We start from the raw sequence: 27,213 nt of genomic DNA, 5'->3' as shown, positions 1-27,213 counted from the left end.
AGATGTGTTTGATTCCAGTTTTTTCTTTGTTTTTAGCAGAGCTTCAGCCAGCAGTGACCTGCATGGACAGTGGGTGATGCTGTTTGCAGGAGCTGGGGCTTGGCATGCCTGCTACCTTCTCCTAAGGATACAGCAATTTGGGCTGCAGCTGCCTGGGCAGGGATGCTTGGCCTCATCTGCTGCCACAGGGCTGCTCCATCCCGGTATCTGAGGTCAGCATCTGCCCCATGGGCAGGGGGGACCAGTGCTTTCTGCCCTGCAGCTCTCCTCACGAGAACCCTGTGAGCTGGGCACTAAAAATCTGCTCTTTGTGGCTGCACGGAATATTCTGTGAATTTTTATATGGTGAGAAAATATTGATAGGAACATGGGATTTATCACACTGAACTAACAGGTTGTATGTGTATGCATATTTGCCACGTTTTAGCCCTTCCTCACCCTCGTCCTTCACCTCTTAATCCCTTTATCCTTACACCAGGTGTTCCATCCTGTATCTGCAGCGTTGCAGTCAAGGATGTGTCTGTTATCCCTTGGGGGACTTTAATTTTTTAATGGCGTGATTAACACTGAATGAAGCAACTCAAATGGAGCTGGAGAGTAGCACACTTGCTCTTGCTGAGCCTTTGTACTTAGAAATGGCTGATTTGCCTTTTTGGCCCCTGCTACAGCGAGCAGGAGCTTCTCCCAGCCATCCACAATGATGAGCGACTCATCTCTTTGACAGATCACAATTTAAGTTAGAGCCCGTGAAAAGAAAAAGCTCATGAGTAATTCTGGCTCTTTCTCCCAATGTGCCGCCTTTTGCTGTGCTCTGCGTGGATGATTCAAATAATGCAAAATTCGCTGGTAGAAAATGTCAGAGAAGATCTCGGCTAAACGCTTGCTGGTGACTGAGGGGGCTGGTGCTGCTCAGGGTGGGTCCTGTCCGCTGCCGGCAGGTTCGGCCGAGCCGCGGGGATGCAGCCGGGGCTGTGGTGACATGTTCAGTTGTTCGGAGGGCACGGGAGAGCGTGGCTTCCCGCAGGCTGGAGCGATGCTGCGGTGCAGAGGGGTAATTAAAACAACTGCAAGCGAAGAGGAGCCCTCCCGAGGGATGGGAAGTGGCCTCCTTTCTGCCGCTCGCTAAATGCCGAGCCCAGCGAGCCGCACGGGCTGAGCGCCGCCGCCCCGCGCCCTCCTTCCCTCGGTACATTAAGTTACAACAAGCTGTTTGCTTGGATGAGACATGGCTTTCCTCTGGCTTCCAATTCCCAGATCACTTCATCATTAAAAAGAAAAGCCAGCTGAGGATCGGAAACGGCTGTCAAGCTTTCCATAGTGGAGCAGGGTACCGAGTCAGCGGCTCCCTGTCTCTCTGAGAGCTTTGCTGTGACGGCTGCTTGCTTTCCTTCCCTGCTCCTGAACATCCCCGGGCAGAGGGATAAGATCCCTTACAGCCCGTGGTGGTGGATGGGGATATTTTGCTGACACGGGTGCTGCTCCAGGTTTTCCTGCCGGTCGAGTGTGTGAATTCTCTCAGTGTTTGAGTCCCTCAGCTCCTCTTGGCGCACACGCCGCAGCCCCGAGAGCAGGAGCTGCGCAGGGCTGTGCAGCCCTCGCCTGCGCGCTCCGGTTTGTGATGTGTGTTTGCTGCCGGAACGCTGCGCTGCCTCGGGGAGCGCTTAGGAGGAAACTTCAAGAGCTTTCAGTGCTTTGATGGGGATTGAGTTAATCCTAGCTGAATTCATTCCTATTTACGGTCTTTCTACAAGCTGCAGAGAGCAGGGTGGTTGTAACGGAGGGTGTCAGGCGCTTTAGCGCCCGCTCTGCACCCACCCCTACGGCGCTGTCCCAGGTCTGCATCTTTGGTGCAGCAAGGGGTGCCCAGTGGGACAACCCCAGCGCAGGAGATGTTGTGACATGGCTCTTCCCACCTTGAATTATAGTGACATGCAAGGTCTGTCTGGTCCTTAAAGACAGAGGTGGTGGCATCTTGTCAGTGCCTCTTGTAACTTGAATTTAGCTGATCACCAGTGCTATTTTTAGAGCTGTGTGGGCTCCCACCACAATGAACCACCTTGCTTCTTCCTGGCCCTGTCTCTTGGCCATGGTCACATTTAGATGCTAAAAAGGGATTTACATAGCGTGGTGGGCTGAAAAGCCTCAGAGATTTCTGAAAGCAGTCCTGTGTATGCAGTGAGGTGTTTGTGGAACAGCAGTTCATGCCTGCAGAGGTATTTCTCACCATCTTAATTCAAGCCTTGCTCCCAGACCTCACCCTCCTACTGTACCCAGCTTTTTTCAGAGATATGATATGCAGCTGTGCTCCTGGACAGCCCAGATCTGAGGGGTATGGTGCTGACAGACTATGAAAACTGACTATTTTAACTCTGATTTAAATGGTGTTTTATCTCAGCTACAAAGCTTTTGATCAAGGACAGCTGAAGGGGGGATATTTCCATTCTGGAGTCAGTTTATGTTGTAAATAGACTGTACCAGTGGCATGGCTTTCTGCTTTGAGTAAATCAAAGCCAAATTGTTAGAATGGCTCTGGAAATCCAGGGAGCAAAATGTGATCTTAATGGAATGGGAGTAGACTATGCAGCAGGCCGGTGAGATTAAAAGTTTGTCAGAAGGAGTTAAGGCATGTATGTAACGCAGCACTACACCAGCTATAATTTGTTTTTGAAGACTGAAGAACAACAAGTGTGTCCCTCCCCTTCCTCTCTTGCTCCCTGCTCTGCCCACTTTGATGCCTATCTCCTGTATCTTAATTGAGCCCAGCTGTTTGTGCAGCAGCATTGCAAAAAACCTTGCCTTGACTTTTTGTTCCCTGCCCAGCTCCTTTGCCACCCCCTTGCTATGTCCAAGCTGAGGGGGCAGACTGGCCAGACCCTCAAGTTGGAGACCTCCATGGAAGAAAGAGACCTGAGCAGCAGGCAGGAGAGATGTGCCCACCAGTCTTACAGAGAGGAAGTTCTGGTGCCCTCCTACCTGCAGCCACCCTCTCTCCTTTCCGATGAGCACAGCCCAGTATTCCCATTAGACAGAAGCAGAAGCACAAACACTGGGGCTCATCTGTTCAGCAAAGCCCAGATTATTCTGAATCATCCAACGTCCTTATCAGAGCGCTCCAGCCGGCGCTTGCATCAGTCACAGCGCGGCTGCCGGAGTTGCAGGCAGCGCTCTGCCCCTTTTAATTGCCGCAAGCCAGCAGCTATTTGAAGCCCTGTCCCCAAAGAGCAAACGAGCTTGTCACTGCTCGTAGCTCAGCTCTGCAGGAATCGCAGGATCAGCAAGCGTTCCCCATTAAAACCTGCTAAGGATGCAAACTATAGGGCTGCACGTGTAGTGCAGCAACCAGCTGGGTGGGACGGAGTGGGGCACTGCTGGGCTTGGACCTAGGAGTGGGAGCTCCCCTTGGGGTTTTAGTTTTGGGGTTTTTTCCCCTCTAATCGCAGAACACCCTAGAAGCTGTAAAGGGCATGTCCCTGTGACTCCTTGAATATGAGCTTCCTCCAAAAACAGCTTTGTCATGGCTCTGAGTTGCTCACTGGTTCTGTTCAGACCTTTCTGTTCTCTCAGGTATACCATGTTGCCCTTCCTCCCCATGCCTGTCCTGATCTCCTGGAAGGCACTGCTTGCTGCCCTTGCCCCCTGAGAACCTCTGTTCTCAGTATGATGCCCACTAGATAAAATACCAGGTCTAGTGGAGAGGTTTGGCTAAAAACTAGTGGTCTGTGTTAAAATTACTCTGGGGACCTGAGAAAGAGTTGAATTACCTGTATTTCTGGATTCCTCTGAAATAAGGAGCATACTTAGTGGAGGAGAGGCCTGTCCTTGGGTTCACCTGCCTCTGTTTTGCCCACATACGCTATGTATTGCAAAATCTTTCAAGCTTTGAGAAAAGCAAATACTCCATCAGTATTTGATGGAGCACAGTATGTTAGTGCAAGACCAACAGTTCTGGAAGCCATCCCAATAGGTGAAGCCCAGTTAAAATGAGCCCTTGTACCCCATGCATGGTGCTGTCATCTTCTCCTCAGCAACCTGCTCAAGGGACCTTTGGCAGATTGGGACATGAATCCTGATTCTTCTTGGAGTACCAAGTCAGTATGAAGATGCTGGGCCAGGCCAGCTAATGCCCTGAAGTTTATTTTTACACACTCTACCCTATGTTGTGACCTGTCATATTAATTTTCCAGCTGATATGATTGTGGCTTTCAAATTGGAGAGTGCTTTGAGAGCTATCCCCAAACAGGCATGCTGCTGCTGCCATCTGTCTTTGAGCTGCTTCTGGGATCCCACTACTTGCTCTCAGCAGACAATTGTTACTGCTTTATTGAATTAGGAAGGAAAAAAAATCCAGAGACTTCCAAAATATAACTAATTCCAGTGCCAAATCCCTTTTGAAACCATGGGGAGATATTGGAATAATAATGCTTTATGCAGATCCTGGGTGTAAAGTTTTTGCAGTTCTGCCCAAAAAAGTCTCATGATCTGATGGTTTTGAATGACATGTCATTTGGAGAGCCCTGAAGAGCTCCACTGCACTGAGGGATCTCCAACCAAGAGCCAAAATTGGGCAATGTCACTCTTACAGTAAAAACTGAAAGCTTCTGTGCCCTTCCTAATGATTTTGGCCAGCTCAAGCTCTTACCCCAAGTCACCCTTCTTCTCCATCCAATGCCTTTTCCCATGTCTTCAGCTGCAGGCACTTGTCCAGTGCCATCCAGCCTGCATCCTGCTGGGAAGCAAAGATCTTGGCATGGCAGGACCCTCTCCCTGCAGGAGCAGGTCACTGTGCACCAAAGAGCAGCATCCCCATGGACCACGTGCTGTGCCGCATCCCAACGCCTGCTGCACCCCGTGCTTCAGACCTGCTCCTCCTTTTCTTTCTCTGCAGTGTGCCAGGAGTCAGCCCACGCCAACAGACAAGGCTGTGGGCAGATAAAAGCTTATGGGAAGGTGGTGTTTATTTGGATATCAAATGTTTTTCCCTCCTGGTGCGTGGATCCTGCTGCTTCCCGCTTGCTGGCCAATCCATGCCTTCTCTGCCCGGTTTGAGGCAGTTTGGGGTTGATTGCTTGCAGTCAGCCTGGCTCCCACTGTTCAGCTGGGTATTTTGATGCATGATACTTGAAAATCAGAAGCAAGATCTCTCCAGCTGAACCCCCGAAAGTGAGGAGAGCTGTGATCACTGCTGCTATCTCACCTGCAAAAAATGAGCCCTGTGGTTCATCAGAGTCAGTCCTGTGGTGATTACACACGAGTCACCTGGCTTTACAGCCAGGGCATGACAACAAGTTTTAGTGTTTCTCTTCAGAAGGGCTTTCTGACTGGCATTGGAGCAAATCAAAGCAGGGTGGAATCAGCTTGAACTGTGCAGTTTGCTCCTCTGTAGTTTTCTTGCTGTCTGGATGGACATGGAGCACTGCAGCTGGCACTGCCCGTGTGCTGCTTGTTGGAGATCTTTCAAAGGAAAGCTAAGAAGCCCTAGAAGAGCATTTGCTCCTGCAATATTTTTGGTGTTTTACCTGAGTGATTTCTATTGTAGTGCCTTTCTCTTTTGTAGCAGTTTGTAGTCTTGCAGTTGAGTACTTGACCCTTTATTTGAGCTGAACTAAACTGGCTTTTGTTGTAAGCTTGCCCAGGGTTTTCAGTTGTGCTGAGGTGTCCTAAGCAGGTTACTCTATGGTAATCCTGTGGGCCCCTATTCAGGAAGGCTGCAGAAAGCTCTTGAATGGGGTCACTTCAAATTTTGGCTTGGCTTGTGACAGAAAAGACAATCTTTCAAGTAACAGGATTCTTTTTCATTAAGAGTTTATTCACCTTTCTGGTGTATTGGTTTAGATCTCCATGGCAATGCTGACTTCAGCTCAGCAAGCAAAATATCATAGACTAGAATCCCAGAATGGTTTGGGTTGGATGAGACCCTAAAGCTCATCTCCTTCCAGTTCCTGCTATTGGCAGGGATACCTTCCACTAAACCAGGTAATTCCAAGCTCCATCCAACCTGGCTTTGAACATGTCCAGGGATGGGAAGTTCACAACTTCCCTGCTCATCCTGTTTCAGTGCATCAGCACCCTCACAGTAATTAATTTCTTCCCAATATCCTCTCTATTCCTGCCCTCTTGTCAGTGTGAAGCTGTTCCCTGTTTTTCTGTCCTTGTAAAAGGTCCCTCTTTAGCTCTCTTGTAGCCTCTTCATGTACTAGAAGGGGCTCTAGGGGCTCCTAGAGTCTTCTCTTTCTAGGCTGAACAACTCCAACTCTCATCAAATCATTATTTGAATGACCAATTTTAATCCTGCTTTGCAACTAGCTTTTATTTTTTTGATGACAGGGTGATTGCTTTTGTAGACTGGCTGTCAGTGAAGTAGCCCCTTCTTCAAGGCTAAATAATAGCTATAAAAACCCAATTAAAAGTGATGTGGATTTACAGGTATCTATGCAAACTAATTGTTTGCAGATTCTTGTGTAAATTTTATTTAGTAGGTGATGACTTATGTCATTATGCCAGGTGTATTTGGATGTCCAGATATATTTGGACAGGGAAAGGAGTTCCAACACAAAAAACCTAATCTAATCTATTTAAAATAGGCCATTGGTGACTGGACAAGCCATTTCTGGGAAGGGGTGCCCAGGCTGGAGGAAATCTACCCAGTGCCTCTCCTCTGCTTCTCAGAGAGTCATAAAGAGGCTCAAGGTTTGTGGTAAGGTCCTGAGCCCCGTGGGAAAGCCCCTTGCATTTGTCTGGGGTCACTGGAGCCAGGAGCTGGTGCCTGTGCCTCTGCCTGGTTCATTTCTCCTCTGCTGTGGGAAGGGAGCTGCCTGGGATGGCTTTGTCATGGGTTTGGGATTAACCCTCCTCCTGGACTCCTTCCAGGTTGCCTTCTCAGGTCTCTCCCATCCAAGCATGGTAAGTTCTGGCTGGATGGGACCTTTCCTCCCCCTGGCAGTGCTCCTGCCCTTATCTCTTCCCTGGCACTGTGAGTGTTGTCCCTTGTGGCAGGTGCTGTGGGCCTCCATCCTCCAGCACTGCATCCTGCTGTGCCTCACTGCAGCTCTGCAGCTCATCACCATCGTCTGATGCAATTCCTGGGGAAACCAGTACAACCCAGGAAGGGCTGTGTGGGACACCCAGCCACATCCAGACCATGAACAGGAGGGGGGTGTGTGCTGTGCCTGTCTCCTCCAAGGTGCACACCCATACTTTGTCCCTATTTCATTTGTTAATAATTGCATCCTCTCAGCAACAATAACCCAGATGGAAGGTCTGGGCTGTCCAAAGGGTTTTGTGGAAGATCAAACCTCCCTGGGCAGCCTATTGCTCCTTTGACCAGCGTTTAGTACCCAGAAAGGTGTCTTGGGATCATGGCATCTGTTTGCATTTCTTTTGCTGCAGCCATAGATTTGTGTTTCACAGATTGTGTGGCTAGCTGGATTATAAATTATTCATGACAGGCAACTTATCGTGTTTATCTGGAATAATTGAGCAATTAAGTCTGTTTAGGTATGTAAAAAGATTGTGCAGTGGCTTGTCTATCTTCAGGCCCTAAATTCTGCAAGAGCATTTGTTACATATTTAATCCAGAATAACAACAACAAGAAAAAAAAGAAAGGTAGAAGATACACTCTGCTTTGATGCACTGATCCACTATGATGTGTTCATTCACACAAGTTTTTCATTCCAGTGGCTTCACTCATAAATACACACTAGCCCAGGATAAATTAGACTTAACTTGGCTCCTTCAGTCTGGAGAAGGTGTGAGACCGTAACATCAGGTCTGCAACCCTGTCTCTGAAAACACTTTGGGCTGTTTACGCCAGCACCAGAATTGTTTTTAGTGTTTAAAACCTTCCATCCTAGACATGTGGGTCAGAGGATCATGCTCCTCTCTGCCATCATCACTGCTGTGCTATACTCAGATGTTGATGCTGCCAAGGTACTGCAAAGTTTGGGGGTGAAAGGACCTTTAAATATTCAAGAGTGTTTAGTTTAGTCCCTGAGCTACAGCCATTATCTCCCATTGCTGTAGCTGTCCAGGAGGGTTCCCAAAGGAGCTGCAAGCTCATGAGCAAGGCTACAACAGGGACCACTCAGAGCTGAATAAATGTGAGCCATGCAGTAAATGGATGATTTTATTCTGTGTTACTAATAGGAAACTGGACTGCTTTTAAATTGATCTGTTACAAGTCTATTTACTGTGAGAGCCTGTGCTCTTTATAGCATTATAGCTGTGAATTGCATCGCTGCTGCACATGACACCCCGAGGAGCCCCATGGCCCCATGTATTCCTCTTCTTTGGGCAGGAGATACCAGGGAATGGAAAGTTTTGAGCTCCTCTGCTGCTATTTTAGTTCTGCAGGAGACAATGAGTGAGCAGGACCGGAGGCTCCTGTTACTCAGGACGCCCGTCCTTCGGCTGGCAGCAGGGCACGGGAGCAGCAGCAGAAAAAGGCAAAGCAAGCCATTAGGCTTTCCTTGGCCGAGGGGGCTCCCGTGGAAATCCTGCATTACGGAGCCAGAGGGACCCGGGGCTGCACTTAGAGCACCTCGGCGTGCCGAGCTCGGGAGGTTGAAGCCCGGGGTGAGCTCTCTGCCGCGCTCCCTGCCCGGCCCAGGGAGCAGCGTCCTCCCAGCACGTACAGACGTCCAAATCTTTCATGCGCTCCTGCGGACGAGGAACAAAGGCTGTCTAAACAGGAGCTAGTGAGGCAGCAAATCGCACAAGAAACCTTCCCTAATGAACTGGAAGGACTTGTCCCTTTGCCTCGGGCGGCGGCACTGCCGGTTTGCTTAGCTAGGCAGCGCCTTGTTTGGTGGACCCACGCTCCGGGGGGAGCAGAGGAGCAGCGCTGGGTCTGGCGCTGGAAAGGTTTCCTCTGCCCATCTGCTCCTCTCTGCCAGCGAGGGCAAGCAGTAAAGGAGGGGATGCTCTCACTTCCTGAGGAGCTAGCCATGGGGGATGCTGCCGGGGAGCACCGTGCTGCCTATGACGGCAGATCAAGGTTGGTTGCAAAGCTGTTGGGCATGCAGTTATTTCCTTTGATCGTACGCTTCATTCCCCTGTCCGTGGTAGCGTGGTGCGGGGAAAGATGGACCAAACAACGAGGTGCAGATGCTGGAGGTTGTCTTTGAAACTGCAGAGCCTCGTGGGGGTCAGTGCCTCCTGACGCCCTTTGGAGAGAGGAGATGTGCTCAAGTAGCCTGGGGTTGGTTCAGGGAGTGCTAACCAGAGAAAGGAAACTGTTTGAGAAGTGACTCATAGGATGAAATGGCACTGTCTTATTTCGCAGCTCGATTCTCTGGACAAACGCAGTTTCCCATCTGTTATTTGCAGAGAAGGAGATGAGTTTGGGGGTTGGTTCCTCTCACTCGCCAGCAAGCGAGCAAGTTGATTATTTTCTGGCAAGCTTTAGCAGGATGATTACTGACGGCTCCGGTGGCTTCCCCTTCTGGGCAGGAGTGCCAAGGACTAGATTTTATTTATATTGAGATGTTTGAAGATAAAGATGAGCATAAGGTGGCCTTTTTGACAAGTGACTTTTTGCCTCTGTGACCAATTCTCCTGTCAATTAAGTGCTGAAACAGTCCTAATTGCACATTTTCTCTGGAGCCCTGGATTCTCCTCAAACTGTGCTTTAGATTTGGACCAGGAAGCTTCAGCCCACGCTGCCTGCATGTTTGCATCCGCCTCCTCTCCACCTGGATGCAGGCATGAATTCTGGTGATGTCTTGACATGCAGCCTGGCCCTGGGCACACAACAGCTCCTGCACCCTGGGCTGCTCATGGTCCTCCCAAGGCACCTCAGGAGACTCCATCTCCTGGTGTTATCTGTGCCCCTCAGCTCAGACTCTGGCTGATACCCCACATCACAGCCTCCACGAGACGCTTTGCAGGCTCCTCTTTGCGTTTGCATGTAGGCTGAGCACTGATACAAACAACCAGGGCTGCTTTTCCTGCCCTCCACACACAAGCTCCATGGCAAACTGTCCCTCTGCTGCTGTAGGAGAACTCAGCAACAGGATCATGGAATGGCTTGGAAGGGACCTTCAAGATACCTCGCTCCAACCCTCTGCCATGGGCAGGGACACCTTCCACTAGATAAGATTGCTCAGGACCCCATCCAAACTTTGCCTCAAACACTTCCAGAGGGAATTTAATTTTGCTATAAAACAAACCTAAAACTTCAGAAAAAGGTATATATTTGTCATGCACTCCAGTCTGGGATGGTGTAGGAAACCTGATTCACATGGTACCTTTAGTTTTTTCCATGCATCAGCAGCTGCTCCAGGATTTGCTGAGCTTTCCCTGCTCTCCTGCAGCCATTCCCACCTCCTGCCTTCCCAGCAGTATCCCAGCTCCCCACAACTTGCTGTTCCCTCTGTTCTCTAGCCAAGGGCTGCCTTCTAGGTCTGCCTCTTCCCTTGGATCAGGATATTGTTTAATTGCAGAGTATGTATGTGGCTTTGGCAGAGCTCAGTGTGACAAGTAAAACACGAGACATGCCCCCCAGAGAGCTCCTCGGGAGTGGACCCGGCAGGCACGGATGGAAGGGACATTTCGCTGACTGGCTGATTTTGTGACAACATTCTTCATGTGCAGGCAGAGCTGCTGAGGTGAAGACACTTAAGGACACTCTAGGCAGGGCGCTGGCAGCTCTTGGGAGGCCAGGCTGTTGCAGCGTTCCTCCAGGATAAGCCAGTAGCAGCCATGAATGAAACCTGTCTCCATCCAGTCAGTGATCCTGCTGTTGAGCCTCGCTCTTAGTCTGATTAGCACAGTACCTTCATTACCCAGTTCCAGCTAGGGTTATTTTTATACTCATACTGGTGCCTGCAAAAGGCAGAGGGAGCTGTGACCTTGGGGTGCATCTGCTGGAGGGTGGCTTCATCTGGGGAAGGGGCCCACTCGGGGCTCTGGGATTTGAAGAGCTGCTGCTGGAGGTGCCCTGTCGTGCTCTTCCCAAACATAGTTAGGGGCTTTTTTTCAGGATTTCAGTTTTGTAGAATTATTAAATACATATGTTTTCAGCAACTCAGAGAAAACCCACATTCCTTTTCTGTTTTGAATTCCCATGAACTTGGTTGCTGTTTTTTCAGCTCGTTGTACATCTCGTTTCATGCCAAATGATGAGTGTGGGTTGTATCTTCTGCTGAACAAAGCTGTTGTGTCCAAAATGGTCACCTTTGGGTGGGATTGATGATGCTGGACTCAAGATGACTTGGGACCTGTTCTTCCCAGTCTGAAATAATTGTTTAAAGCAGGTCAGATGGCCTGAGCCCAGTGGCCTCCTCTGACACGGGGGTGTACAGCTAGCAAGGTCAGTGGCTTTGGCTGCAGTGAGGTCTGAATGGGTAGAGCTGGTGAGGAACCATTCCATCTCAAATCTCCAAAGTCATAAATATGGTAATCTAAATATGGTCTCTCCATTTTGTTTTTTTTTATTTTTCTGTAGTAGGATAACATCCTGGGTGACCTCCAAATGGTCCAAAATAACCAACCCTCAGCAAAGACAGAATTATTCTTAATTATAATCCTAAATTTTGGCGTGAAAATATCTTGGATGCTCAATTACGATGTTTTTCTGCTTACAGTGCTCATTTTAAAGCTTCTGCCCACTGCAAAGGCTGAACTCTATACTTGAGATACTTTTAGAGCTGTATTGTCTTACCACAGGGGAAAAAAACAACCTGCACATAACCAGCACTCCCTCACATCTCCTGGTAACAAATACTGGGGATGGGCTATTTTCACATAGTCTCCTAAAATAGGTGGTGTTAGAATAACTGCAGAAGCCTTACAGACTCAAGCTGTGTCTGTATCATTTCAGATCCTTTTAAAACATGTGCTTTTCTTGATGTTTTTCTAGATGATTTTGAAACCACAGCGCACAGGGATGGATCTTGGTCCCCCTTATGTACCTGCTCTGCAGAGGGTCACAATCTAGCCCACCATGCCTGTAATTTTATACGTGTGTGTGTGTGTGTATGTTCAATTTATAATTCTTATCAATGTTTAAATCTGCACTGGGCAGAGCCAGCACATGCTGTGGATATTCCTGCTGCATTTTTTTTAAAGAAAACGCTGATTGGAAAGTTTTCATTCCTAACAGGATTTGCAAATGGTTGGTGCTCACAGGACAGCACTGAGGGGGGAGGCACATCTGGCAGCTGTGACCCAGCCAGCATTGCCACTTGCTGACCTACCCATGCATTAGGGAATAATAAGATTTGGAAGGGGGTTTTGAGGAATATTCTGGGCTGTTGGAGGGCTCTGTGGTAGGAAAGGTGAGGCTGGTGGTCATAGGTGTGTTGGGAACTGCATGGAGGCTAGGGCAGGTCAGGTGTCAGATACAAACATACAAATATTCCAAATGTCCATACAGATGGGATGGTTCAAGCTATCAAAGTTTGTGAGACTAGAACAGGCATAAAATACCCTATAGATGAAAGGCCTGCAAGCTTTACCTCCCTGAGTCTTCTGCAGAGCCCAACAGCATGTGTATAATTTGCTTTAATGGTTAGAAACATCTGCTGTTAAAAGTGATGCTTAATATATTTGGCTTCAACTTCCAGTCATTAGTTCTTTTTATGCCTTTTTCTGCCTAATTAACAACCTTTTAGTACCTGATATTGTTTCCACTGAATGTGCTGCGATATCGTAATCAAGTCACTTCTTAATCTTCTCTTTGATAAACGAAAAAGATCAACCTCTTCAATTCTCTCATTTCAGACATTTTCTGCATCCCTGGAATCACTCTTACAGATCCGGCCCGTATCTCCCGCAGTGTTTTACTAATCTCCTTAAAATGTCGGTGTGGAACCGTGGAGGGCTCTGGAAGGAGTCCCTTGTGCTGGAAGAGGAGGCTCAGCCACCTCCTCACTCCTGCTTCCAGCTCCAGGCTTCCTGCATGGATTGAGCACAGGTTTGCTAGGCAGCAGAGACTCATCTTCATCGATATTTAATATAAGGGCAGCTGGAACAAGATGATCTTTAAAGTCCCTTCCAACCAAAACCATTCTGATTCTGTTGTTTTACCAAACCCACTGTGTGTGAGTGGTGCTGCCCGTAGTGAGATGATGATACCTTGGCAGTGGTGAATTCTTGTTGCCGCCAGCTCAGCCAGGTAGCCAGTCCGAAATCCATTTAGCATACTCACTATTCATATTCTGTAGTGCTTTTTATTTTTGTCAGCATGTCATATAAAATACTAGGTCAAAACACCTTTTGGACATCAAGGATATTGCTTCTGTGCATTACTAATATCAGATGTGCAGAGAATAAAATCAGGTTTGCTTTGCTGTGACCTATTTTTCCTAAACCCATGTTGATGGGCGTATTTGTGTGTCCTTCAGTTCTCTGCACTGTCTTTCTGCCTTGGACAGATGTCTGTCTCCCTGTCCCCTGCAGGCCATACCTTTGCCTTCTGCAAGCAGAAGACTCTTCCAGCCTACTAAAATTTCCTCTTAAAAATCAACATCAGCACACAGCAGTTTTCTTAGTTCTCTTAGAGCTCTTGGATGCAAAATTATTCAGTTCTGCCAAATTTAAATATCTTCTGGTGCTGGTAGATGTTGTTGGATGTTCTTCTCAATTGCTAATAGGATGGAAACGCTTCATCCTCATAACGAGTGTAATCTTTCTTGTTCCCAAATGTTCCAGGACAGTGATTACAGCATGTCCATCATATCTATCTCATTAGCATCTCTTCCATCTCCACCCAGTGATGGACTCCCATCCTTTCTAGGAAGAGTCTGGGTGTAAATCTTTACTAATCCAACCCCTGAAACTTTTGATTTGGTGAAGAACTGGGCAAACAGGACACAGAAATAGATGGAATGGGATTATTTCATTATTTGCATCACCATCCTCTAAATGTTTCAGATTCATCATGCAGGGGGAAGATGCCTAGAAAACAGTAGAGAGAAATGGGGGAAAAGAGTATGAAAAGAATGATTTTTTTTGTACTATTTCTTTATCACCCAAGCATTTCCCTTCTCCTTTCTCCTCCTTGGGGGAAGGATCTTTGGCAAGACAACTCAGCCCTTCCTCTTTGCTATCTTCCCTGCAGCATCCTTGAAGTTGTCTTTGATCTGTGTAACCCACACGGTGTGTCATCAGTTGCATCAGTGGAGGCCGGCCAGGCAATTTGTGATAATCCAAACTCAATTTACATTTCAAATGCTTGCTCTGGGAGCTCATGCCCCACTGTATTTCCTGCAGCTTTCTCCTGCTCCCCAGGACAGATGTTGCACAGCAGTTCCTCACCAAGTCACCAAGGGCAATTGGATGCTCCTATCCCATCTAAAACACCCCCTGGCTTTTTCCTATGTGGGTGGTAGGTTCATTGTGAAAAGTGAGAAGGTTACAATGATCCCATTGTTCTTCAGCCCTGAGCTGAGGGAGGTTCTGGTGGGCTTGTCCGTGAGCCATACCCAGCTCCTGTGGCCCCAGGCACAGTGCCTCCCACTGCCTGGGTTTTCCTGAAGGAGCCTTGGCCAAGGGCAGAGTGGGGGGCTCTGTGTGGCACAGGGAGGGAGAGGAACTCCTCTTCCCCCAGTTTCTACCTCACTATGGGTCTTAAAGTGCGGGTAAGAAGATTATGCGGAGAGGGAAGATTTGAATTTCTTGCATGCTGGGAACAAGAACCTGAATAGAAAGGATTGGTTCTCCCTTAATTTGAGCTGATGGGGATGGTGGGCAAAGCTGATGGGATTTTGGTAGACACTCTCTTGAAATAGAACTGTGGGGAAAAATTCCAGGGGGTGTGAAAGCAAAAATAACACAAGAAATTCTGGATGTCAGAAGAGAGACAGCAAGACCCTAAGAAATTATAAAAACTGAAGTACTATTTTCAGGAACTAAATATAATGCGGCTCCTTTGGAACAGCTTGGAGAAACGACAATGTAGCACAAAACTGCTGGGGAAAATTGAGGCTGTTTTCCCTTGGCTCCAAGTGAAGGACTCGAGCGGAGGCTGGTGTAGAGAGTGGTGTGGGAGCTCAGCAAGTACAGGGAAGTCTGGGAAAAGCACAGAGCTGATGTGCAGCCAGGCTTGTAAGGTGATGGGGAGAGCTTTGCTGGAGGCAATGCCAAGCCTTGGCACCCAGCATGTGCTGGGCAGAGAGGGGAAGGGGTGCAGTGGGCAGGTGGAGGTTTCATCCACCCCCGTGAATTTGAACCCATCTTTCCTAGCTGATCTGAATTTCCTCTGGTTTTAAAAGTTATTATTTGAAGGCTGGCCTTTATGAGAACCCTTCTGGGGAGGGAACTTGTAACAAGGGATTTAGGGCTTATCTGCCTCACCTCTCAAGGACTTGTCATCATGTCCCATCATGAGACCTACAATAACACCCAACTGCATCTCTGCAGGCAGCTCCTGTGAGCAGAAAAAGGTTGAAATGTGCCTGTTGTGTGATTGGAGTGTAGGGGGAAAAGCCCTGTGGCCAGGTTGTGAATCACCCATGCCTCCCTCTGTAGGACCAAAAGGCCACACAGACCTGGAGCTGCAGGACCAGGCAAGGTGATTAATGTCTCTGCAGCAGGGATTAAGCTGAGCCTTAGAGGTGATCTGTAACACTGGAATGAAGAGATGGCTTCCTGAATGAAAGGCAGTGGGTGCAGGCCTGTGGGATGTGCAGCCTGCAGAGAGTGCAAGGGCCAGGAGCTGTTGGGGGCTGCCCCTGCCAGGCTCTGCATCTGCTTGTCCTGGGTGCTGCTCCGGTTTTTGGGAATGTTCTGGTCCTTTTTGCCACCTTAGCTGTTTGTCTTGGAGAAGTCTTTTGCAAGCAGACCTGGCCATCCTGCTGACTGTGCTATATATTAATACTTGTGGAGCTGCTGAGCGTCCTGGTGATTCCTCATACGGAAAGGCTCTACAGCCTCTTTAATTAACTTAATTTAGACATTAGTGTGTCACAGGGAACATCTCTCGTGGGGAAAGTCTTTCGTTTATCACCACTTAGCCAGGGAACTGTTCTATTTTTCATTTACATGCAAAAGTTCATCATAGTGAGAGTGAAAATTAACCCTTTGCTCCTCAGCCTGCACTTCCCTTCCTGGAAGTGCAGATGCATTGTGCAAGGAGCAGCACTCTTTGCACTCCCTTATAGCATTCCAGAGCCAAATTTTGAGATGGAATATCATAACCATTGCACTGATTCCAGAAAATCCATCTCTGCTAGCCCCAGGGAAGCACTGAGCGTGGCACAGTGGTGTTTCCTCATTTGGCCTTGGCTTTTCTCTTTGGTATCTCTGGTCACCAAACAGGAGGGAGAAAATGGGCTTTGGGGACTTGGTGGAGCTCTGAGCCCTCGGAAAGGCCCCTCTTCCCCCAGGAGAGGCAGAGCCTCCTGGCAAGCAGTCACTTCACAGCAGAAGCCTTGGAAGCAGCCCAAGGCTAATTAAAGCTGGCGTTCACGCTGGCATGCTGTGCCGTGGGTACCTGTGACAGATGGGGGCTGCTTGCCCTGACTGCAAGGTACTGCTAAGTGAAGAACATGGTACCAAAATGTCTTTCAGGGGCTGATGACTGGTTCATGTGGCTATGTGGGGTCTGTTTGGGGAGAGGTAAGGGTGTGCTGGGGCTACCTGCAGGCAGCTGTACCTACCCATCACTCACTGACCCTGTCCTCTCCTTGTCTCACAGGTGAAGGAATGGCTGTGCTTGAACTGCCAGATGCAGCGGGCGCTGGGGATGGACATGACCACCGCTCCTCGCTCCAAGAGCCAGCAGCAGCTGTACTCCCCTTCACCATCCCCCTCCCAGTCCCCAGCCAAGCACCCACAACCCCCAGCTGCAGATAAGACCCCGCCAGCCCCCCGCCCCCTGTCACAGGAGCAACCCAAACCTCAGCCCACAACGCCGCAGAGGGAACCGCACGGCCAAGGACAGCCAAAACCTCAGGAGGCCGCCAGGTCCTCCCCGCAGCATCAGGCCAGGGCCTCCCCGCAGCATCAGCAAGCCAAGCCTTCCCCCTCTGAGCAGAGAAAGACGCCAGGAGATGCGGGGGCAAAGCCTGCTGCCCCGGCCCCCGGGGCTGGAGCACCAGAGCAGCCCCAGGAGGGGCTCACAGGGAAGCTCTTTGGCTTCGGGGCATCCCTCCTGACCCAGGCCAGCACGCTCATGTCTGTCCAGCCAGAGGCCCCTGCTCCGAGCCAGCCGTCTCCTGGCAAAGTGCCTCCAAAAATTGTCTTCAGCGACGCCAGCAAAGAGGCTGGGCCCAAAGCCCCCGGGGCGCAGGGCCGGGCTGGTGCCGCGGCGGCAGCGAAGCCGGGCAAGGCCGAGCAGGGTGTCAAGCCAAAGGAAGTGCCGAAAGCAAAGGTCTTGTGCCCCCTCTGCAAGGCTGAGATCAACGTGGGCTCCACTGAGCCCCCCAACTACAACACCTGCACCACCTGCCGGCAGCAGGTCTGCAACATGTGCGGCTTCAACCCCACGCCTCACCTCGTGGAGGTAAGGGGGTGGTGGGGTGAGCGTCTTCTGATCCAGGGATGTGTCCTCTCTCCTTGCTTAAAATGGAGAGAAGATGGGGTGCTTGCTTTCAAAGGTCTATAAAAAAGCCTTTAAGAAACTGCTGAAGCCAATTTCCTCCTGGGGCAAACTGCAGGGCTGGAATCCATGATCCCTCACCTCTTGGCAAAGACATGGATTTCATGTGTGTACACTGATTTCATGCAAGGAACAGAACAAGGCATGGCTGTTGTTAAGGGCACCCACAGCAGTGCCCAGTGCTCCCCAAGGGTGAGGTCATGCAAGTACCAGTCACCAACCAGTGTCCTCCTCCTGTTGCTGTGGATGGAGGCCTTGGGAGACTGGAGGTGAAGCTAATGAGGGATGTTCTGCAGCTCCTGCATTCTCCAATGCTGAGGCTGCAAGGAAGATGATACAGGGGAAGAAAGTGTCAGGGCCTCAGCAAGAGGAGCCTGGGTGCAGGACAATGGAATGGGCTGTGCATGCGGTGGATGTGGGAATGCCCAGTGTTGTATGGATGTGAATTGGATGGTGAATTCTGTAGCCTGCTGAGATGGAATGCAAGGAGAGGAGAACGGAGGCTGAGATGGTCTGAAATCCACCCAATCTTACCTGTTATAGTTGAGAGTGTCTCTGAATTGTGATGCCCACACAGATCATCTTACCAAGCACCTTAGCCGCTGGGGCCTAGAGAGGAGAGTGGTGCAACTGGTTCAGCTGGAGCATCCTCCTAGCCCTTCCACCTTGGCACCTAGGGAGGGACATCTTCCAGGCCCTTCACTCCCCCCTGGACAAGTGATTTGAGACTCTGACCAGAGGAGGCCCTGGAAGTGCTGCATCTCACAGAATTGATAACATCAGCACACGGAGAAGTTAATGGGAACTTGAAATGACCAGAAGTAGGATTGCTAATCTTGGATGTGTTCCATGGCAGATAATTACATTTTATGTCCCCAGCTCCTCCCTGCAGTTTCAATTACACCCAGTAATTTTCTGTTCTTCCTGAAGCTGCTGCTGCCACTGCTCCACTCATGGTCACGTTGGCAGTGGAGGAGACGCCTTCCCAGAGTGTCTGTGGAGGTGCAAACTCCCAGATGGCCATCTCAGTGTTCACAATGCTGTTTTCAATGCCAGTGCTCTGCTCCTGCTGCTGCTCCCCCACTGCCTCCACCCTGCCCCGGGGGCTTGAGTGAGGAAAGCTGTCCAAGTGTTTGTTCTTTGGGTAGGGCTGAACCCGTGTTGGCATGCCCCTGGGCAGCCGTGTGTTCCCAGGCTTCAGAAAGCTCATGGATTGGTGAAAAGGCTTTAATGCTCGCTGGCACCCGGCTGCTAATTAATTAATTAGAGAATTAATTTGGGGTTGGGTTGTAGCCAGTAACACGGTGATCTCTGCATGTACCAGGGAAAGGTGAGCTCTCCTCAGCCCTTGTCTCCAGGGTCACTAGCTGACACTTGGGATTAAATTTCAGATTTTGAAGGCTGGGCTCTGCCCAGGTTCCCAGAGCTCTTGAGCAAATGCCTTTGGACACCCTTGGGCAAACCCACCCTGGCATGTATGCTCCTCTTAGTGTTTCTTGCTGCAGCTCATCCCTGCAACATCTGTGAGCCTTCACATAGAGTGAAGACCCACAGCAAGATCCTACCCAGGCTGTCATGGGTTTTGTTTCCCTTTACACTGAACCTTTGTCCAGCTCTGCATGGTTGGGTTGGTTTATGGGATTTCTTTTTATAAGAATTGAGGAAGAAATGCAACATTTGTGCTGTAGATGTTTTTAACAAAAACTTTCCGAGGAAAGGAAAGCATTGCAAGGTCTGTTAATGTGGTTGGGCTTTAGGTTTGCTTGATCTTCTGGGAAAATTGCTCTGTGGTCTGATCTCTTTTTGCCTGCAGCTCACATGGGCTTGTCCCAAGCCCTGAGGTTCATGCAAATACCAGAACTCACTCTTTGAAGTAGTGAGGCTTGATCCATTAATTGCTTGATGAATTGGGACCTTGGCTATAAGCTGCCCTTGGAAGTTGTGTGAAAACTAATGAGGGATTTGATCCCAAGCCTGGTAAGTGCAGAGGAGCATGAACTGTGGGTGAGATTGGCAGCATGCTCTGTACACAACCCTGGAGCCTGGGCAGGGCTTCACCCTGGGCCCAAAAAGCATCAGCCACAGGGAGGGAGAGGGCATGGCCCACAGTGGCCTGGTTTTTGGAAGAAGGATGGAGTTTTGTAGGGAAAATAGTGCTAAAACCATGTATTTCCTGCAAATAAAGTTGTATTGTCACTTCCAGAAAGCGGGGAAGGCTGTTGCCCCTATTTGCAACCCCCTAAAACTCCTGATTTCCCTGGAAAAATGTGTTATTATACCCATGGTATTTTCATTCCCATCCCACTCCTGATCTAAAGATGGAGTCGGAGGCTCTGTGTCCCTGCCGTCCCCTCCCACCCTCTGCAGCTGCCTGGGGAGGTATCCAAGGAGCTGCCTCCTCCCCAGCACTCTGTTCAGCCAAGTGCACTCAAACCTACCAAAAGAGAAGAAAATACTAAAAGTGCTGCTTTTCTGTGAACTCACTGGCTGAGCTGCATAGGTGCTGAGCCACCCAAAGAAAAGGGTAACTTGGGCTTCTCTTATTGTCTTTGCTTCACTGTAGACTGATGCTTATGCAGGTGAAGCATCTTCCAAGAGTATCCCACTCATGAGAAGCTGGGTTGTGCCTCTGAGCCCAGAGTTTCCAGAAGATCTGCCAGCAAGGCTGGCTTTCCTCTGGCTTTGGGTCTTGGTGGGCATGGTCAGAAGGTGCTGGTGAGAACTGGAAGCCTGGGATATGTGACGAGTTTAGGGATAAGGGTGGCATTTTGGCCGTACATCCCAGGAGAAGTGTGTGGACTGTGGTGGCCCATTCCTCTGTGGGTGACCAGCAGAGGAATCCCAAAAGCGTGCCTAACTTCCACTTCCTCTGCATGCTTGCCATAATACATGTTACCCAGCTTTAAATAAGTTGTTTATGTGAAATACCAGGAGTACAGGTGCCTGGAGCTTCCTCCCACCTCCTCACACCTCCTCCAGGAGCAGCATCCTGGGAGCAGTACTAGGAGATGTTCTCAAGCCAGAGATGACACTTTGGGACTCTCCCAAATTCCCTACTGCCTCAGCCTGATGCCATGCAGGAAGGGAAGGGATTTCTGTTGCAGGAAGACCAAGTGCTGGGTCATTTCACTGGGGACATAGGAAATCTCTCCTGTTTATGGCAGAGTCTGCTCAGGGAACAAGTGATCTGGCAAGAGCTGGCTTGCAGCATGATTGGCCTTGTGCTTACATGATGTTCTCCCAGTAACCCCAGTTGACCCCAATTGACTCCAGGGGTTTTGTATTAAGGAACAAATGAACTATGCATGTTGTTACTAAATAAACATGGCAGGATGCCCCTTTGCCTAATTAACCAGCCTGAAACAGGAGCAGTGACAAGTTTCATTGCAGAACACTGCTGATTCCCAGGTGCCAGGCTGTGACCTCCAATGGGCACCTGACCCTCAGGAGGGTCCTCTTATTGATTTGTGGTCCTCACCATACCCCATCCAGATGTAAAACTGCTTTTTCTCCCTTGATTTCCTCATGCATTGTAAAAATAACCTTTTTTAAAATAACACTTAGGTTGTCATAGGTGGTGCTGCTGCATTGCCCTGTGTGATCTCACCAGTTGATGCTCTTGGGCTCCTTATTACATGCATTATATGCATATATAATATAGTATGTGCCTATCACATGTTGGTGAGACACAGGAACAGGTTTCCCAGGGAAGCTGTGGACTTCCCATCCCTGGAAGTGCTCAAGGCCAGGTTGGAGGGGGCTTTGAGCAGCCTGGTCCAGTGGATGGTGTCCGTGCTCATGGTAGGGGGGTGGAATGAGATGAGCTTTAAGGTCCCTTCAGATCTAGGATTCTGTGATTATCCTGGATGTGGTATCACAGGATGCAGGAGCAGTGTTTGCTTGAGCCCTTCATGGGACATGTTCCCCTTCTGCTGCTCCCCCTGTACCTGCAGCCAGGTGCAAACCAGCCCTTTCAGATGGATTTCTTGCAAGGACCTTGTGATCACTGTATCAAATACTGTCTGGAAAGCCCCAGACCTCTCTTTTGATCACGATCCAAGAGCTCCTGCTGCATCAAATTGGTCCCTGAGCAGAGCAGCTCCCCAGGGTGGGCTGCTGCACTGCTCGGGTTCGAGATGCTGATGCTGAGCATGGGGCTGACCTGCCCTACTTGCAGAAGCAGCCGCGGCAGCTCCTGCGCTCGGCTGCGGGGAGGAATGCCTGGAAAACGGACTCCAGGGGGATGGAAAAAGCTCCGTGAGATCAGCCTTTGTACAGAACAGGGCGTCGCTGCCGGCAGCCGGGGGATGGGCTAGAGAAGGAGAGCCGAGGAAAGGTTTTGTGCCAAAATTATTTTGGTGTCGGCACATACGTTTCAGAGAAGAGCTGAAAGGAGAGCAGGGAGGAGCGTGCGGCTCCTGCCTCACCTGCCCTCGCTGCCGGGAGGAGCCTGAGTTCAACTCCCGATTGTGCCCTGCCTCCCTGCCCCCTTCCCAAGGGTCCCTGCTCTCGCTGGGAATGTAATTAGCTCCTAAGCAAAGAGGATTAGCGGGGTTAAGAGAGACTCCAGCTCAGCACTGTCCTGGGGTGGAAATTCCAGCCCCAGTCTGGCGTCTGGGACCATTCCCCCCTCCTTCCAAGGCAGAAAAGCAGGATATGTGTGCCTGAAGAAGAACCTGCCTCCTGCCCTCTGGAGCACAGCTGTCTGTGCTGGGGATCCAGCAGCTCTCCATCTCAGAGAGCCCTGTGTCCTTCATGGGATGATCAGAAATGCTTCCCAAAGAGCTGCCTGCCTTCGTAGGGTGACAGGAAGGGTGGGTGACAGCTAGGGACAGGAGCTTAAAGTTTTCAGGCATCATTTTTCCATAGGAATCCAGGTGCTGTTAGTGTCCTGTTGTTCCTGCCAGGCTCAAGGGGCAGCAGGGACATGTTCTGCAGCTCCTGATGGAGCAGGGAGCAGCTGTTGTCAGTCACCCTTTTGAGGCTGTTTTCCCTGAGTCGAGTGTCCTGCAGTGACAGCTTGGCAGTGTCCCTGGAGCTCAGATGGGCACTAGGATGGCCCGGTCCCCTTTCCAGGGACGAGAGGAAGAGCAAAGTGCCACTCTTGAAAGATGAGCAGGGGGTTGGACCCTGGAGTTTTCTGCAGGAGAAAGAGGTAGTCAGAGATGCAGGGCACAGTGTGCAGCAATTGCTGGATTTCTCCTAGATTTTTGTGTAGAAATCATGATTTTAAACAATACCCCAGCCCCGAGGGTATGAATATTTGGGTCAGTCACATAAACTTAAGTCAAACTGAGAGCTCTGCATAGCAGCTCTGCACGAGAGAGGAAGGCGGTGTCGCTGGCCTGAGCCCTCAAATCCTGTTAAAGGCTGGTAATTAACAGCTCGCTGTGACTCAGGAGTTTTCTGTGCTGTGAACCTGCTGTAATTCAGCTGGTTCCTGCTGCTGGGCTGGGCAGCTCTGGGCTCCCCAACAGCTCCTCCTGCAGACGCGGGGCTGGAGACGGGCTGGGCTCATTGTAACCTTGCAGGCAAGTCTCAATTGAGAGTGGGCTCCCACCCGATGGATGATGAGGAGCATCTGTGGGTGGTCCACTCATGCAGTGCATGTTTCTGTGCTGGACCTCACTGCTGGATTTTCTGCAGAACCCCATTAGAAGTTAGCCCTGTGTCTGCTGCTGGCTCTTGTCTTCTGCTGGTTGTGTTTTTGGAACTTCTGCTCCACACACTGGAGTTTGCCTTGCTGTGCCTGCTCTCAGCTTCTGGCCACTTTAAAGTTATATTAAGAACTGCTGTTCCTTTCTTTAATCAGTAAAAAAGCCCAGAGCTCCAGGTTCCTTTCTTGTTTTAGCTGCAATTATATTATTAAGGGACAAATGTCAGCTGTATATGGACCCTGCTGATTGATATTTCTGAGGCAACTGCTGCCCACACTTCAGATTGTTTTCAATGCTTCATAAAACTGAACATTATTTTGAGAGGAGTGACAGTGGCTGAGTGAAGTAGAGGATTATCTGCCTTTTAAATGAAGATATATTTGAAGTGAACCATGCTTCCCCGATGCCAGGCTGGTTTTCCAGAGCACATTTGCTGTGCCCTAGGACTTGGAGCTGCTGCCTGTTGTATTGCTGTGCTCCTGGGCTAGCAAGCTGCTAGGGCCAGCATGCCAAGGTGTCTCCAGAGCTGTCTTGCTGGGAAGTGAGTGGATGTGTCAGGATCAAAGCCCGAGTGCTCACTGTGGCTCAGGCAGTCAAAAGATTTGGGCTTACAACAGGCAGCCCTTTGGCTTTGGGGAGGTCAGGATTGCTTCTGGGCCAGCCCGTGGGGCTGGAGCTGAGGTGGCAGCAGAGCAGATGTGACACCTGAGTCTCCACTGCAGATGTCCTTCTCAATAGTCTGTACGAGCTCTTGGAGCCACCACCCCACTGTGGGTTCTGCTTTAATTGGTGGTGAAATTTCATCCTTGGGATATTGATTATGGTTTCCTAGAAAGTGACAAGGAAAAATTTGGGGAAATGCTTTTTGCCCATATAACATGAATAGGTCTTCATGGCAGTTTTTCTCCCCAGCTAAGCTTTGACAGCTTTTCCCAGCAAATGCTTATTTTGGTAGGTATTGCAGAACTGCTTCTCAGGGGTGATGGTATTCTGTCCATGAAGCTTCCACAGACTCATCCTTCAGAAAGTCACTCAAGCCATCCTCGAGCAGACAGACAGGGACAGTGACCTTGCAGCAGGGACATGGACTCAGACATGCAGGGCTGTCACTGCAAGGGTATTGGATTGGATATTCTCACCACTTGGGTGCCATGAATATTAAAATTCACCAACATGGGAAGGGCCTGAGTAACTTTCCATCACCCGACTGAGGTTTCACAGTTTGGAACAGCTCTGGGAAAGGCTGAGAGAAGATCAATAACTGCCCTAATGCACCCTGTTAGGGACTTTCTTGACCTTGAGAAGCTTTGAAAAGAGTTACTGTTGTGCACATGAAAGGCTGAAGGCAGTAAAAATAGGCAAAGTGGAAGCACAGAGAGGAAGCAGGACAAGCTAAAGCTGCCATAGTGTTTTATAGGTATTAGAAAGGGTTTCATAAATATATGTGCTGGAGAGTGAAAAAACCCAGTTCATTCACAAAATCCAGGTCACCTGGTTCTAGCACAGGGTTTTCTGCCTTTGCTGTTCAAGTCAGACCCAGCAGCCTTTCTGGTGGGGCAGCCCTGGAGCTCTGTGCCTCGAGGAGCCGTGTGCCTCTCTGCTGCTTTGGGCAGTATCACTGCTGTCCACTGCAGCACCAACCCAGAGATGTCCTCTTCGCTCCCCAGGGAGCTCACAGGGAGCTGGTGCAGACCTCAGTGGACACCTCACTCACAGCTGGCATGGGGGGAAAGTGAGGGGGTTCCTGTGCCACCCTCCTAACGCTGTGCCAGGTGCAGCAAAGGGCAGGAGGTGATGGAGAGAGGCAGAGGAAGAGGAGGGCAATGGTACAGAGGAGGCATGGAGCTCTCAGGAGAATGGGGACAGCCTGGACATTCATTCCTGCTCCTGCTGTGCCTTGCATTGAACAATGAGTGTCTGAAGAAGCTCAGAATCAGTCCCCAGTCCAGGGGCTGGTACCCAACATCAGGAGGTTATTGCCATCTCTGCCCTGGGAGATGAAGTGCTTGGATCAGAGGGGTTTGGATCACACTTGGATCATGTTTGTGATCCAGCTTTATGAGATGGCTCCTTGGGGTCTGGTAGGACGTGGCAGCACCGACCCCTGAATCCAGGCTGCTTCATGGAGTGTGTGGGAGCTAGTGTGTGTCCTAGAGCTCTGCCTTGGCCACAGCAGGAGCTGCTGGTGGAGGTGGTGGTGGACACTGCTCTTACAAAGGCAAAAGGTGTGGAGGAGTTGGATTGGAGGGATCCTTTGGAGCAGCATGCTCTGAGGGGCACCGTGGGGGTGGTGGTCCCTGAGCAGGTACCAGCAGCAGATGATGAGGATGGTGGGACCACCTAAATCAGAGTCTAAAGCTGTGATGGGCAGACAGAGCAACAGCTCTTTTTGTGGGAGATAGCAAGAGGATTTGGCTGTTCAGCTCCTATTTCCACCCCTGTGAGCAGCCACAGCTTATCCTGATGGGCTCACAGACCATTATACAACCTGGATCTTTCTTCTTTCTATTTTTTTTAATAACATGCCATGTTAGTGCTTTATTTGGGAACATGTTGGGACACTTAATCGAGCGTTTAATTGGCTTTGTAACAGTGGATTTCTGAGTGGGCTGAGGAGGAGACAGCTTTAGGGCTGGGTTGCAGTGGAGATGCTCAATTTTCCAGCTGAGATGGGAGCATCTCAGACTGAGTTTGCTGGTGTTGATCCACTTACCAAAGCACCATTGTTTTTCCTGTTGAGCCCAGTGGCATTTTGCAGTTGTATCCTACAGACTTTAGAATCTGTAAAGGTCCCTGGAACAAAATGAGAGTGAGGAGAGGGGCTGCAAGTGGTGAGGCGTGTGGCCATGCTGGGAAGAATCCAATGGGAATGCTGATGATGGGATGTGATTGTTTGGGATGGGTTTTGCTAGCTCAGGCCAGGCTCTTCTGTTGATTCCTTTCTTGCCACATCCAAACTGTGCTGTAAAGTCCATGGGTGGGACAAGCCCACACGGGCAGCTTGGGCACTGGAAGGACATGGTGCTGTGCTGCTGATGAAAGTCCAAGCCTTTATCAGAGTGTTTGCTATGGGAGGCTGTGCCCTTCTGTAAGGATCAGCAGGACCTGAAAGGCAGTTTGTGGTATCTACAACTCAGGCAATGCAGGGGCTCACCCTGGTTTAAGAGTGTTCCGCATACCATGTAGTTCAGGATTCAGCTCTTGCTGTGTGCTGGGATGCTCTGTTTCCCCACATGTGCTAGGATGAGCCATGCAAGGTAAGGACTAAGATCCCATCTCCCAGGGAGTACACTGGCTGTTTGAGAAAACACTGCTGGGCAGGGGGAAAATGACATTTACTCTATGGAAAGAAATGGCATTATTGGTGTGGTGAAAAATTACTGCTCAGGAGGTGGCCAGCTGGCTGTTCCTGTTCTTCCTCCATTAAATCATAGGATCACTGAATGGTTTGGGTGGGAAGGGGTCTTAAAGCCCATCTGGTTCCAATCTCCCTGTCATGGGCAGGGGTGATCAGGTTGCTGGTGGGGCTTTGCTGGAGGGACACAAGCTTGTCCCATCAGGTGGCACTGCCAGGAGATGTGTGATGGGAGCTGGGCCCTCACCATCATCCCTCTCCTCAAGTTTCCCTGCTTTGCAGTGTAAACTCTGCTCTCCTGTGAAACAAAGCCTTCCTCTGTGGTGGAGAGGGAGGGAGGCTCTGTATAATTAATGCTGCTGGGGGAATCGGGGTTCTGCAGTGCTGCAGTGCCCAGGACTCAGCTGGGCTCCAGTGCAGCATTCCCTGCATGCAGCCATCCTCTGCTGGGCAGCACTGAGGAGCAAGCACTGTGAGCCAGGGCTCTTCAGCCTCTAATTTAAGCACAAAACCTCCCAGCATGTGAAAAGGCAGAAAGCTGAATGGAGCAGGGAGGTGCACTAAGGAACTGCTCCTTCCTCCTCCCCCTGGCCTGGTTACTGGGCTGATGAGCTGGGGAAGGTGGATGGCACCAGCCTGAAGCAAAAATAAACACCAAAGT

General features: G+C 50.0%; 1 protein-coding gene across 3 annotated transcripts in view; it reads left to right on the top strand.

Moving 5' to 3' along the window:
* BSN (bassoon presynaptic cytomatrix protein) overlaps positions 1–27,213 on the top strand; it is an 88,637-nt gene that overhangs the window by 28,124 nt on the left and 33,300 nt on the right. For all 3 annotated transcript variants that reach the window (XM_030956544.1, XM_030956543.1, XM_030956542.1), the window contains exon 3: positions 16,638–17,444. In XM_030956544.1, the coding sequence (XP_030812404.1) occupies positions 16,638–17,444 (807 nt within the window). The remainder of the gene's footprint in view (positions 1–16,637; positions 17,445–27,213) is intronic.

Source organism: Camarhynchus parvulus, chromosome 12 (genome assembly GCF_901933205.1).
Source record: "Camarhynchus parvulus chromosome 12, STF_HiC, whole genome shotgun sequence".
NCBI lineage: Eukaryota > Metazoa > Chordata > Aves > Passeriformes > Thraupidae > Camarhynchus > Camarhynchus parvulus.
The sequence above is the reverse complement of the archived record's forward strand: the minus strand, read 5'-3'. Positions and strand labels throughout refer to the sequence as shown.